The 14,930-nt window shown below is 41.4% G+C and overlaps 1 protein-coding gene across 3 annotated transcripts in view; it reads left to right on the top strand.

Moving 5' to 3' along the window:
- Positions 1 to 11,704, top strand: part of LOC115456848 (derlin-2) — a 63,925-nt gene extending 52,221 nt beyond the window's left edge. For 2 of the 3 annotated variants that reach the window (XM_030186174.1, XM_030186176.1), the window contains exon 2: positions 10,434 to 11,704. In XM_030186174.1, the coding sequence (XP_030042034.1) occupies positions 10,434 to 11,141 (708 nt within the window). In that variant the 3' untranslated portion in view covers positions 11,142 to 11,704. Of the gene's footprint in view, positions 1 to 6,366; positions 6,668 to 10,433 lie in introns of those variants that run through there. The other variant, XM_030186177.1, reaches the window with a different exon arrangement.
- Positions 11,705 to 14,930: the final 3,226 nt, after the last annotated feature.

Here is a 14,930-nt window from a genome sequence, read left to right as displayed (position 1 = left end):
CACTAGCTTTGGGGTGGGGGGGGGGGGGGGGGGAGGGTTGTTTTTTTTTTTTCCAACTTGAAGAAAAAGAGACTTGCTCGGGAAGGCAAGTGGAACCAAGGAAACGGATGGATCCCGTTTCATTACTTCACGTGTGTTGTGTTTTTCCTCAATTATTGGAGGCTGTCACCCATTGAGCAGGGCCAGCTTTGCCCAATTATTTTGCTCACACTGTAGTAGCTCAAGGTGAGTTACGTTCGGGTACTTTGGATATTTTCTTTGTCCCAGGAGGGCTCACAATTTAAGTTTGTACCTGAAGCAATGGAGGGTTAAGTGACTTGCCCAAGATCACAAGGAGCAGCAATGGGATTTGACCCGGCCACCTCTGGATTGCAAGATCGGTGCTCTAACCACTAGGATACTCCTCCACTCCAATCATTAGTTAAGACTAGGCACTGGCTTAGGGCTGCAGCTTCTTTGGGGGAGCAAACAGCAGCAGCTGTAGACAAAGCAAAACAATAGATCCTAACAGCCACACAAACTGAAAGACTATTACTGTGTATGGTACAGTACAGTCTCAATTATCAGATGTAATCGGGACCAGCCCATTGTCCGATGTTAAAAGTCAGATAATACGGAAAGCAGTGGCGACCCCTTAAAAATGCATGGAAATACAGAACTGAACAAGGGAATCATATTTATCCACTGCCTGATTGGCCTCACTAAAGTTGTTGTTTACAACAGGCAATGTGAGCCAAGCAGAGATCACTGCTTTGTCTTCTCCAGTCAATAACAGTTTGAAGCAGAAATGAAGCTGGAAGCTATCTAAGAATGAGAGTAAGAATTACAAAAAAAAAAAAGTGCTGTAAGTGTAGTACTGCATAAAACTCATGCACAAGAATCTTACCATGGTTCACTTGCTGCAAACGCATGGTCTCAGATCAAAAGTGGTTTCCTGACAGGAAAAGCAGACTCTCTGATCAAATACTGTAGTGCAGCACAAAACATCTTTAATGGTTCGCTATCTCTCAAAAAGCAGAGTCCCGGGTGCAAAAATTAATTCATAGAAGATGGTTTCAAAGCAATAATTACGGCACAGAAGCATAGACTCAAATACAAAAAAAAGGGCTTCTTCGCTGAAAAAGCAGGGTCTCGGGTCCAAAAAATATGGTTCCTTTGCATACAAACATGGTCTCAAATTTAAAAAAAAATTATTTATTTTTATTTATTGCATTTGTATCCCACATTATCCCACCTATTTGCAGGCTCAATGTGGCTTACATAGTTTTGTTAACATAGTCATTGCGGGTTCAATGTGGCTTACATATTTTGTTAGCAAAGTCATTGCAGGGTGACAGATACATTTAATATTGTATCGAGGTAAGGGTAGGGGGAAGAAGAAAGGGGTGATTAGGTAGTTGTAGTTATAGTTGGTGAGTTATCTTGGCTGAGTGGTAATTATAGTAGGTGAGTTATCTTGGCTGAGTGGGTTGTCAGGCGGATTTGTGTGGCCGTTAGTTCTTATTGTATGCCTTGTTGAAGAGAGATGTCTTTAGAGATCTGCAAAAAATAGTTGTTTCGTTGATTGTTCTCAGGTCTGTAGGCAGTGCATTCCACAATTTCGTGCCCAAGTACGAGAATGTAGTATTGTGCATCTGCTTGTACTTTAGTCCTTTACAACTGGGGAAGTGCAGCTCCCTTGCTGCAAAAGCGGCGTTTCAGTTCCAAAAAGTAATGCATGGATGTATGGGTTCAAATTTAAAAAAATGGTTTCTTCACTGAAAACACAGGGATCCAGGTCCAAAAAGTATGGTTCCCTCGCATAGAAGCATGATCGCAAATCAAAAAATGGTTCCCTTGCTGCAGAAGCAGGTTCCCAGGTCCAAATAGAAATGCATAGAAGCATGAACTCAAATCAAAAACTGGAAGAGAAGCCATGTGCTCTTAACAGTGATGAGGGGTGCTTGAAGGAGTTTGAGCTGCAAAGCATTGTTTCCATGCAACACCGTCTTTGGTCAAACACGGCTTTCTTGCAGTGTGAGAAGCTGTGCACTTCTTAACAGCAACATAATTACATCACGGGGGGGGAGGCTGTCAGATGGTTGGATAATCGAGACTGTACTGTACTTATCTGAGTTCTCTTGCACGCCACATGGTTAGGAATAGAAGCACCCACAAAGTGACGTTGGTAGATTTTTTTTTCAGTTAGTCTGTGAGAGTGAGAAGCAGGTATGTGTGAGGATTTCGCTGCTTTTTGCAGGTACTTTGACAGGGAGGGGAGTGTGTTACCAGGTGAGCGGTGGCATGCTTGTGAATAGTAATGTCTGACTGGAATTTTCAGGCAGAGTTTTTGCTGCAATAGTGTGCTGCTTGGTTGTCTATTCCAGTGGTGTCTGTGTCACTTTTAGTGAAATAGTGCTGTAAGCAATGAGTTATTAAAATGTGTGCCTTGATTAGTATTCAGGAATCAACACTTGCTTCCTTAAGACAAAAGAAAATCAGGATTGAGTGGTTTAGGACCTTTCACACAAATGAACTCTTAAGTCCATCTGAATTATGTTTGCAGGGCCGGCCTAACCATTAGGTAAGACTAGGTGGTCTCCTAGGGCAGCAGCTTCTAGGACAGGGGTTCCAAAACCTGTCCTGGGGGAATCCCAGCCAATCAGGTTTTCAGGATATCTATAGTGAGTGTAGACAAGCTAGATTATACAAAAGGGTTTATATATCCCTGGATGGATCATGGGAGGAAATCCAGGAGAAGTAGAAGAGGTAAGCGGGTTGCCTTCATTAACTCATCAAATGATTCATCTGGGGAAGAAGGTAACATAGGAATTTCAACAGCTGTTAGTGAAATACGATCGGTGTCGACACAACCTCCTAATGCTTTTTTAGATGTAACCAATCGGGGAACCGAGGGGGTAACAGTGCAGCCAGTAGTGCGACCAAAAAGGCAAGAAGGTCCATCCATAGTTTTAAATTTGTCCTCAAAAAATCTTAGTCTGACCCATATCCGGACATTGAGTTTGGGGTTAACTTTTGTTCCAACTCGATTTCATAATTCTTTTGACATACGTACAACTTTACAAAAAAATTTTAGAAAACTTTGCGATTACATTTTGGGAATGGTCAGATAGAGGGCAGTGGTGAATCTGAACATTTAATGGCAACTTCTTTACAAAAATATAATTTGCCTTCTACGAGGCTACCCCAGGGTCCTATTGACCTGGTGATAGCGACATTTCAACATTGGGTTCTGCATGACTTTTGCAATTCGGAAAAGAGTATGGCTAAAGGTTATAGCAATTTGTCTCAGGAACAATATCAGGCAATGGTTGAGTTGCAGACTGATGTAACAATTGTGATAATGAGGGCTGACAAAGGGAGAGGTGTGGTGGTGCGGGATAGGTGTAAATATATACAGGAAGCCTTGCGCCAATTGGTAGATGAGACTTTTTACAAACGGTTAAATGAAGATCCCACGGTGGGATATCAGCAACAAGTTTATATATTGCTGAGTAAGTTTTCACAGGAAGGGGTAATATGGATCCGGGAGTTTAGATATTTATTTAACCGATTTCCTAAGATACCAATGATTTATTTCACTCCAAAAATTCAGAAGACTCTCGTCAATGTCGTCGTCCCACCCCCGGTTGCCCAGTTGTTTCTAGTTGTGTGTCATTATTTGAGCCTCTCTCACAGTTTCTAGATTACCATCTTCGTCCCTGTTTGAAATGTATTACATCTATATGCGAGATTTGGGTCATTTGCTAGAATTATTAGAGCAGATTGAAATATCTGAGCAATCCAAAATTCGTTTAGTAACGTTAGATGTTACCGCCTTATACACAAATATCCCACAAAGGGAGGTGATGAATATGATAGAGAACTTTAGACGAATTGCATATATCAGGGTCCATGGTAACGTTACTGAGAGAAATGGCCAAATTTGTAATTTTTCACAATTTTTTTAAAGTTTCAAGATCAGATTTTCCATCAAATAAAAGGGGTAGCCATGGGGGCCATGGTAGCCCCCCACTGTGGCATGCCTCTATATGGATCAATTTGAGAAACAGTTTGTTTATACATCGTTATTTTTCTGAGGTGGTTGCATGGCTATGGTATATTGATGATATGGCATGGGAATAAAGAAAATCTGGAAGGTTTCATTAAATATTTAAATATGGTAAATATGCATATTAAATTTGTGCACCATATTGGTTACCATGAGGTTAATTTCTTAAACGTTAATATTCAATGGACAGCTGGTCATTGCATTACAAAAGCATATCGTAAGGATATAGACCGTAACGCCATACTTAATTACCGTAGCCATCATCCTTGGATGTTGAAGAACAGCATTCCTGGTAGTTTCTCCACATTCGGAGGCTTTGCAGTTCCCACAGAGAATTTCAAGTGCAAGCGGAACAAATTCGGTTTTGCCATAGGGGTATCCCCACAAAATATTGAAAAAAGAGGTTATGATTTCCAGTGTGAATGGTGTCATCAAAGAAGGGATAAACAGGGAGGGTCCCCTTTAACTTGTGTGTTACCATACACCCATATGTCCAGTAAGATTATACAGATTATCAAAAAGCACTGGACAATACTAGGCATTCATGATTTTTAGAAATATGCCGAGGTTCGCCTTTACTTGAGGCATGAATTTGAGTGAACGTCTAAATTTGAATAGAAATAGGTTGACAGACGGTAGGGAAGAATTGGTAGATAATGGACATTTCATCTGTCATCAATGCGTGTATTGTCAGTACACATTGCAAGTTAAGGAAATTCAGATTCCCCACTCATCTGGTAAAAGATATATACTGCAGGAGGAATGTGAACAATTACAGGAGGACCTTGCGAGACTGGGAGAATGGGCGTGCAAGTGGCAGATGAAGTTCAATGTTGACAAGTGCAAAGTGATGCATGTGGGTAAGAGGAACCCGAATTATAGCTACGTCTTGCAAGGTTCCGCGTTAGGAGTTACGGATCAAGAAAGGGATCTGGGTGTCGTCGTCGATGATACGCTGAAACCTTCTGCTCAGTGTGCTGCTGCGGCTAGGAAAGCGAATAGAATGTTGGGTGTTATTAGGAAGGGTATGGAGTCCAGGTGTGCGGATGTTATAATGCCGTTGTATCGCTCCATGGTGCGACCGCACCTGGAGTATTGTGTTCAGTACTGGTCTCCGTATCTCAAAAAAGATATAGTAGAATTGGAAAAGGTACAGCGAAGGGCGACGAAAATGATAGTGGGGATGGGACGACTTTCCTATGAAGAGAGGCTGAGAAGGCTAGGGCTTTTCAGCTTGGAGAAGAGACGGCTGAGGGGAGATATGATAGAAGTGTATAAAATAATGAGTGGAATGGATCGGGTGGATGTGAAGCGACTGTTCACGCTATCCAAAAATACTAGGACTAGAGGGCATGAGTTGAAGCTACAGTGTGGTAAATTTAAAACGAATCGGAGAAAATTTTTCTTCACCCAACGTGTAATTAGACTCTGGAATTCGTTGCCGGAGAACGTGGTACGGGCGGTTAGCTTGACGGAGTTTAAAAAGGGGTTAGATAGATTCCTAAAGGACAAGTCCATAGACCGCTATTAAATGGACTTGGAAAAATTCCGCATTTTTAGGTATAACTTGTCTGGAATGTTTTTACGTTTGGGGAGCGTGCCAGGTGCCCTTGACCTGGATTGGCCACTGTCGGTGACAGGATGCTGGGCTAGATGGACCTTTGGTCTTTCCCAGTATGGCACTACTTATGTACTTATGTACTTATGCAAGGAAGGACTGATTGTAATTCGTCAAATTGTGTGTACGGCATCTGTTGCCCATGTGGTCTTTGGTATATTGGCCAGACCACAGAAAAATTAAGGTACGGGTAGCCCACAATTTGCGTACTGGTCGCATGGAAGCCCCCTTAGTGTCCCATTGTGTATAGAAGCACCACACTGTGTAAGACTTTCGGTTTGTGGTCTTAAATCAGATTAAAACAGAGAGAGGAGGTAATATTTCCCTTATGTTGTTAAGGAAAGAGCAACGTTTGATTTTCCTATGGAATACGGTAATTCCTTAGGGTCTTAATAAGGAAATCGATTGGCTCAGCTTATGATAGATGGTATTTAAAGCACTGACTTCCTGTGACAAACCATGTGTGGGCGTCTTTTTGGCGTTCCCATGGGGGTATGGTGTGGATCGAGTGCCTAGCAGCTTATGGTAGCCAGTAAGTGTTAAGTTTGTTTAAAATATAATTACAACAGTATGTAAAGAATGAAGTAGTGTGTTTGAAATATATCATTGCTGTTTTATTTAGAACTATTGACCCCTGAAGATGCTCTATGAGTGAAACACATACGTGTCGGGTCACAGTGCGTGTAGGTACAATATTGTTAGAACAACAAGAAACTTGAATGTACCAGCTGGAAAAGAAATACATGGAAGAACAGTTGCATGTTTCCTTTTTTGGATGTTAAAAGAAGTTCTTAACGGATTTGATACACGAAATATTATTGTTTGCAATGAAAGAGTCGTGCTAGCTCCAAGGAGGTGGAGCGAAGAATAGTGGATTAAATCCGAAGGCGTAAAGTTGACTTCAACTGACAAACTTTTGAAATGAGGCAAAAGTATATTCTACTACTACAAGAGACCTTCAGAAACATGGACAGACTGATCCTTTTACTAAGAATTGGGTAACTCTTAATAGTGTCGTTTGAGTGGATGGGTGATGTGTATGTTGATATGTGTTAAATGGTTTTAATAAGATATAAACAGCATTGAGTGTAAAGGTGTTACAAAATTAGAAAAGTAATAATAAAGATTGATGTCAGAGCAACAGTTGTTTGAGAAAGTGAATGAATATACATCAGATTTGCATACCAAGGAGGCAAGTGTGTGCAAATTGAACTCATGAATATTTATTGTGGACAGTCCTGAAAACCTGACTGGTCTGGTTTCCCCAGCACAGGTTTGGGAATCACTGTTCAAGGAGGCAGCAAAGAGCAGCTGCAGTCAAAAACAAAACTGTATATCTGGACAGCCACACAAGCTCAAATAACCATCAACATGTACTTTAATCTGTGTGTTTATAGGATATTTATGTCATGAGTGGAGGAGTGGCCTAGTGGTTAGGGTGGTGGACTTTGGTCCTGGGGAACTGAGTTCGATTCCCACTTCAGGCACAGGCAGCTCCTTGTGACTCTGGGCAAGTCACTTAACCCTCCATTGCCCCATGTAAGCCGCATTGAGCCTGCCATGAGTGGGAAAGTGCAGGGTACAAATGTAACAAAAATAAAATAGATACTATTGGAGATTCTACATGGAATGTTGCTACTATTGGAGATTCTACATGGAATGTTGCTACTATTGGAGATTCTACATGGAATGTTTGCTATTCCACTAGCAACATTCCATGTAGAAGGCTGTGTAGGCTTCTGTGAGTCTGACAGACTCACAGAAGCAGAAGCCTGCGCGGCCACATTGGTGATCTGCAAGGGCCGACTTCTAAATGGAATGTTGCTAGTGGAATAGCAACATTCTATGTAGAATCTCAAATAGTAGCAACAGTGGAGGAGTGGCCTAGTGGTTAGGGTGGTGGACTTTGGTCCTGAGGAACTGAGTTTGATTCCCACTTCAGGCACAGGCAGCTCCTTTTGAATCTGGGCAAGTCACTTAACCCTCCATTGCCCCATGTAAGCCGCATTGAGCCTGCCATGAGTGGGAAAGCGCGGGGTACAAATGTAACAAAAAAAAAATGATCATGATGATTGTGTATTTCCACTTGAGAGGGTAGGGGCCTGAAAGTTAATTGAAGGAGGGTGTAAGGCTGATGATTTGTCTAGAGCACCCACCACCCTTGCACTGTATGTTTGATCACTAAGTGGGGGCACAGCTGTGTTTTAAGTATTGTACAAAAGACAGCCACAATATTTGGCAAATTAAACGCCTTACCCTCCAGCTAAGTCCCTATTTTTTTCCCAAGCTTCATTGGTTATGGTTCCTTTTCCTGTAAGGATTCTTTGGAGGACAGTGAAGTTCAGCATTTGCATTTTTTTTTCAGCTGCACAGGAATGTTTTGCTGTGTTCTATGACAGTTTGTGTTATGAGTTGGAGCTGCAGGACTGCCTCCTCCAGGATCTCTCTCTTAAAGTCTCACGGCTGCCGTCCAGCCTGCAGAAGGAGAACTTCACCTGCCGCTTGGGAGAGCTCAGGGTGCTGGATGCTGGCAGCCTGAGCGCTCCCTTGCGGGCTGTGTGCAGTCTCCGTGCTCATCACTTTCTCTGGCGACGAGGTTCCTATGATCCCAGCTTCCAGGACCTGCAGCTCTATCTGAGCGTCACGCTGCAGTGGGCCTACCCGATGGAGTACGTTCGACAGTTCCGCGTCTATGGCCGGGGGGTCGTGTGCCATCGCACTGCAGTTCCATCCCATACTGAACAGCCACATCTGATCGGCTTGGCGTATGCCAATATTTACCGGGTGGTGGACCTGGCAGTTCCACCCATCTGCACTGGCAAACACAGTCGCTTAGAGTTCTTAGTGCAGCCGGTCACAAAGGAAGGATTTGCCGAGGACCAGTCGAACTGGGGGAGGCTGGTGCTGGAGTATACAGATGAGACTCACACACAGGTCTGAGAGCTGCTGCAAAAGGTCTGGTGGGCCTCTAGGACACTTTGATTTTGTTCTCGGGTTGTCTGATGGAATCCAGGAGCCCAAGGGTAAAAAGTAGAGAGATGGTAAAGTTTTATAAATAAAACCCTATGCGCTGATCTGTGGGTTTTTCAAACAATTTTGCAACCAATAAGCACCACCTTTCACCTCCTGAGTCCTTTGGAACCAGCACTGGGATTCTGGTGTAAGAGTCTCTTGTCTTTAATTCTTGGTGATTTGCCTCAAATTTGAACAGATCCACCCTCTACCTGCAATGACCGTCTTCCTGAGCCGAGAGCTAGGCACATGGGCTCTTTGCAACACCTGCACGATGGGTTCTAAACCCTGCCCTCAGCTGCTGCCCTTAACAGTCACCAAGATTCTTCTCCCCACCTCCCCCCCCCCCCCCCCCCACTACCTGCAGAAGCCTTGAACTGGGGCCGTTTTGCATGGCAGTGTTTGTAGAGCGCTGTGACTGAGTTATATTATCTTCTATTAATTTCACCAAATTCTTAGCAATAATGGTGTTAAAAAATTTTTTTTTTTTTTTTTAAACTTTTGTACCATTTCTCGCTTTAGTTTATGTCAGTTTTCTCTTCCCAGCTGCCATCCCAAGAACGATATAATCTTAGGCCATCACAGTAGTACTGACTATCGAAGGGATGGTGAAAAAGCTGAAATTATCATTATGCCTCTGTGAAGCCCCGGGTCTGTCCACACCTTGAGCACCGTGTGCAGTTGCTCAAAAATTATATCGAGAAGGGCAACCGAAATGATAAAGAGATTGGAGAACGTCCTGTAAGAGAGAGGCTGAACGCATTAGGGCTTTTCAGCTTGAAGAAAAGACGCTTGATGGGGGATAGGAGAGACCTCATTCAAGAAAATCAAGAGTGGGATGGAAAGGGAGAGAGAGGAAATGGTTGTTTAACCTGTCAAAACACAAAATCAAAAGCACACGCCAAGAAACTAATGACTAACCTATAAATGTACTCGCTCTGCTGCTCCCCAGTATCTCTCCACACTCGTCCTTCCCTACACCCCTTCCTGTGCACTCCGCTCCATGGATAAATCCTTCTTATCTGTTCCCTTCTCCACTACTGCCAACTCCAGACTTCGTGCCTTCTGTCTCGCTGCACCCTACGCCTGGAATAAACTTCCTGAGCCCCTACGTCTTGCCCCATCCTTGGCCACCTTTAAATCTAGACTGAAAGCCCACCTCTTTAACATTGCTTTTGACTCGTAACCACTCGCCTCCACCTACCCTCCTCTCTTCCTTCCCGATCACATTAATTGATTTGATTTGCTTACTTTATTTTTTGTCTATTAGATTGTAAGCTCTTTGAGCAGGGACTGTCTTTCTTCTATGTTTGTGGAGCGCTGCGTACACCTTGTAGCGCTATAGAAATGCTAAATAGTAGTAGTAGTAGTAGTCTTAATACCTTTAAAGCCAAGTAAAAGTCTTAATTTTTTTAAGCAGGCATTTGATTGTCGAAGGATGCGTAGTGCAGTATTTTTGTCTGTTTTGGTGGGTTTTCTTTTAGAACTTGTAAACCTTTTTGATGGATTTATGTTCAAACATCAGTCTAGTAAATCCTATTTATTGTAAGTTGAGGACATGGAATTATATTAAAATAAATCGTGGCAATTATGAAAACAGTTGTGTCTTAAAAATGCTGAATTATAGCACTCTTGTTATAATGTTCAAAATTGTTTTATTTAAGTTACATATGAACACAGGCCTTTAGCAGGAAAAGGCAACTGAGACTTGTTCTTATTGTTAGATGACTTCTTTTTCTTTCTTCATTACAGATTTCTCCACACTGTTTTGAAGACAAGATGTCGGTAGACCCCATGATGTATGAGGCACAGTTTTTTGGATTCACACCACAAACTTGCATTCTTCGGATTTACCTTGCCTGTCAAGATTACTTGTGTGAAGTGATGTTGGTTGTTGAAAAGGTCATGATGAAGAAATTAGAAAGTTTTCCAAACTGTGATATTAGTCCCTTCCAGATCCGGGAGAGCACAGAGAAGTGTCTTCTCTTCTTGAAAGAACGCTTTAATGTCTTATTCTGCAAGATGGAACAAATGCTTTTGAAACTTGTTTTGAGTGTTCCTCAAAATGTTTTGCTTCCAAAGGACAAAGTTCATGAGCAGTATCCCTGCACCAAAGAAGAGTTTGAGTTTCTCCAGAAAGAGACAGAGCAACTACAACAGCGGTGTAAAGCAGAAGCATATGCTAGGGAGGCACTTTTGGCAGAACTAGAAGAGCAGAAACAGGTTCAAGCAGAACTTGAAAAGATCTTGCAGTGGTTTGATGGGCTGGACAATGTTTTCAGGGAGCATGGAAACAGTAGCTTAAAGGAGAGTTTTGCTTTTATGGTACAGAACGCCAGGAAACTTCAAGATGTGAAAAATGAAATTGAATTGAAAAGCAAAAAACTAAAATTGGATAAAGCACCATCCTGTGACATAAGGCTACGATCCAGGATGGAAAAACATGTAACAAAAAAGTAAAAAGAAGTAAAAAAAAAAAAAAAAAAAAAAAACCACACTTGGTAATTAATATATAGAACAACTTTCCTGTAAATACATGGATGAGTTTTTTCTCATACTCAACAATCCCATAAAGCAGGGGTGAAATGAATTAACTGTATTAATTGTAAAAAGTGTAAGATAAGGTAATCTTCACCTTTTAGAAGAAACAATTGCATGTTAAAGGTAGTAAGTAAATGCAAATTATAGTAATACCATGTAGTTTATAATTAAGTTGAAAATGGTTTGTGATGATTTTACATTTGCATGGCAGACTACTACTTTCACTGTTCTTTGAAATATAGGTGAAAGTATCCAGGCTTGGTTCATGGGAGTATGACATTTAGATAATTCTTAAAATTAACTCAAGGTAATTAAAACGTCTTTCAATAAGATTTTACACGAAAAGGAGTCTGTAATTAGTCGGTGTTAGCCATATCAAATAGCATCATAAATAATCAAACTTGATTTGTAATCTAGGTATGAATATTCAGCTAAACTATAACTTCAATTAAATTCAATGGAATAAGCTATTTTATATCTGCCTTGTCTGTATGTTTTTGAACTAGAACAAGGGATGGCAACAGGCAAAAAATAAATGAAATAGATTATAGTTCTCATTTTCAAAGCACATAGACTTACAAAGTTACATAGCAATTTATGTAACTTTGTAAGTCTATGTCTTTGAAAATGAGCCTCTTTCCTTATTGTCCCTCTGGACCGGCCCAGCTGAAATTGATTGGTTGTGCATGCCTTCCAGCAGGTGGAGACTGAGCACAAAGAATCAGCGTGTGCTAAAAACGCTGGTGTGCCCTTAGCGTTGCTAAGCCCTAAGAGATGATCCTCCTGGAAGTGTCAGCAAATCTGGAATATGTTTTATAGAGTGACTCAACTAGAGTAGCTTGGTTTTGTCCTTACTAAGTTTAGAACCATACATCTTACTATGTGTTTCAAATAAGAAGTATTGGTGTCATTTACCCATATGTATTATATCTGAATGTAACTCACCTTGAGCTATTACTGAAAAATGTGTGAGCTAAATCTAAAGTTTAAAAAATATTGCAAAAGTGGATGTCCTTTTTTGTGTTAATAATCATTAGACATAGGGTGTTGGAATTGTAAAATTTTACTTTCACTTTTGTTGACCCATCTCTTTACTGAGCTGTAATGACACATGTAAGCTGTTCTATTTAAGCCCAGTGTAACTACACTGTGTCTTTACTGACCAGATGAAAGCAGTCTAGCTCTCAAAGCTGATCAAAGATGTGTTGATTTAGTTCAATATAAGGGTATCATCTACTGCCTTTTTTGACCCTGACATAATCATAATACTTCTACTTGCTATATGATTAACAGCATTTTTAATAACTTTGGGCTAGATGCACTAAAGTCCTTGGAAGAGCTGTTCCCTTACCGATTCCATAGTGAATCGGTAGGGAACGGCCATGCATCAAGGAAAGGGAATGCAAATGAGCTGCTCTGCACATGCCAAAGATGTCCAAAAAGGACGTCCCTGACGAGCACTTGTCAGAGCCTTGGGCCGGAGCACAAGCTGCAGACACCGGTACAGCCAGTGATCCCTGCCGCCCCACTCTTGGAAGAAGGGGGTGGATTGCGGCTGACCGTGCAGACCCTTCTCCCTGAGAACGCGCGGCTGGGGGGGGGGGGGGTGAGAGTTGCACGGCATTGGGACGTGCGAGGGCATCCAAATAAAAGAACTATTTGGACGTCCCTTTTGATTATGCTCCCCTCCAGGTCTCTGCCAATCACAGCACATTTAGCTGACACCGGTGCCAGCTAAACGCACTGTGATTGGCTGAGAGACCTGGAGGGGGGCATAATCGAAAGGAACGTCCAAATAGTTTTTTTATTTGAACGTCATCTCAGAAGAACACCCATCACAAAAAAATCTGGGGAAAAATGTCCATTTGCTCGTCAGGGCTGTTTTTTGGTTTTTTCAGTGAAGGACATCCATATTAGGCACTTTAGAAGGACGGCCCTGACGAGCACTTGGACGTGGCTAGGTAGTGAAGGATGTCCCTGACGAGCACTTGAACGTTTTATTTTTCTGATTTTTTTTTTTTTGTTTTTTTTTTGTTTTGTTAATTTATAGAAGTTTTTAGAGGCTGCGCAGCCCCAACGAGCGGTACAGACCTCCTGTTAGATTTTCCATGGTTAGGCATTCGGAAAACAGTAGTGCATCTCATTACAATACGATTTATACACATTGGGGTACTAATTTGCTCATGTGCATTCCGTTTTCGTTATCTGCTACCGTGATCGGAAAATAGCTCGGAGAAGCATTTAGTGCATGCCACGGTTTACTACTTACCCATTAATGGCTTGTTAAGTTTAGTGCATCTGGCCCTTTGTCAATATCTGGATTATCAACATGTTAAGCAATAATAAACAAAAGGTTCATAATTCTGCCAGATTTCAGTGTTTCATTGATTTTTACAAAGACTTGGAAGGTATTTTAAAAATGGTAATATTTTTTCTTTCAAATAGCTTTCTTTACACTTTTTTTTTTTAGCCTATTGCGTAAGACATTTCTATACCTTTCTCAGAGGTTTCTCATAGAGCTCCAAACTTTTTAGTTGCAAGCATGGAATTCTGGCCAGAAGAGGGCATGAGAAGACTTTTTGTGATGAGATTTTTAGAATATCTCAATTCATATTTAATCTGGCTTCATTCTCTGTCTGTTTCCATGTTCTTTTTCATATTTGTTAATGCTATTGATGTAAACTAAACATTGTTCTGGCATCTTTGCTCCTTTTGAGTGACTTATCTTTGAAAATTCTCTTCTTTTCATTCTGTCTCATAGAACCCAAATTTATACAGGAAGAATAGTTATTTTATCAATCCTATATTCATTTGCAACTTACAACTAGTATACTGTAATGGTGAATGTTTTTCATCTCAAAAGGTACAGTGGGCATTCACAGCTTTTCTTTTGTTTTTTTTGTTGCTTATAGTGCGTGGAGGGGCATTTTCAAAAGAATGTACAACTGGGAATTGGGTTGTCCTGCTTATAATGTCCCCCCAAAAAACCTCCATCCATCTCATAGCCACTTTTGAACAGGTAAAATGTTGGGATTTCCTGTTCAAAAATGCATGAGAAGGATGTTCTTACATTGAAAATGTTCAAAAAGAACACCCATTTTCTAAACTGAAACATCCAAAATATGAACACCAAAGAAGCAGGCACAAAACTGCCTGGCATCATTAGTACAAGTATGGTCACACAGATGTCCCTGCCGAGCAGAAGGGCAGCCTAGTGTTCAGTGCAGTGGGCTTTAAACAAGGACCCAGGTACAACTCCCACCTTAATTCCTTTATATGTTGTTGTGAACCCTCCAGGAATAGATAACTTATAGTACCTAAAGGTACACTACTCTAATAGCCACCATGCTTGCAGGTGTCTTATAAATTCAGGTACAGTACACCAGTTCCCAAACCCACCTCATCCTGAGAACACTAAGCCCCAGGCTGAAGCTATGAGGTCCCTACCCTCCCTCCAATACCCACCCGACAGGCCCAAACCCACACTTGTCTCCAACAATATAATCCTGTATCACCAAAACACTTTGCCTACAGTAAAATGCACATTAAGAGCACAAAGATTCAAAGGGAAGAAAAACTGTAAAACTTATTGGCCTTGAAAGTCTTAAGGGAAAGTTTACGGTGGAGAGAAAGTGGGAGAGAATTCAATGGAGCACAAGGATGCATACGGCTAGTTACTTTTTGATCTGTATTTTCTTGCCCGACACC

Source organism: Microcaecilia unicolor, chromosome 13 (genome assembly GCF_901765095.1).
Source record: "Microcaecilia unicolor chromosome 13, aMicUni1.1, whole genome shotgun sequence".
NCBI classification, from domain to species: domain Eukaryota; kingdom Metazoa; phylum Chordata; class Amphibia; order Gymnophiona; family Siphonopidae; genus Microcaecilia; species Microcaecilia unicolor.
Note: the sequence above shows the minus strand (reverse complement) of the source record. Positions and strands in the feature narration are given on the sequence as shown.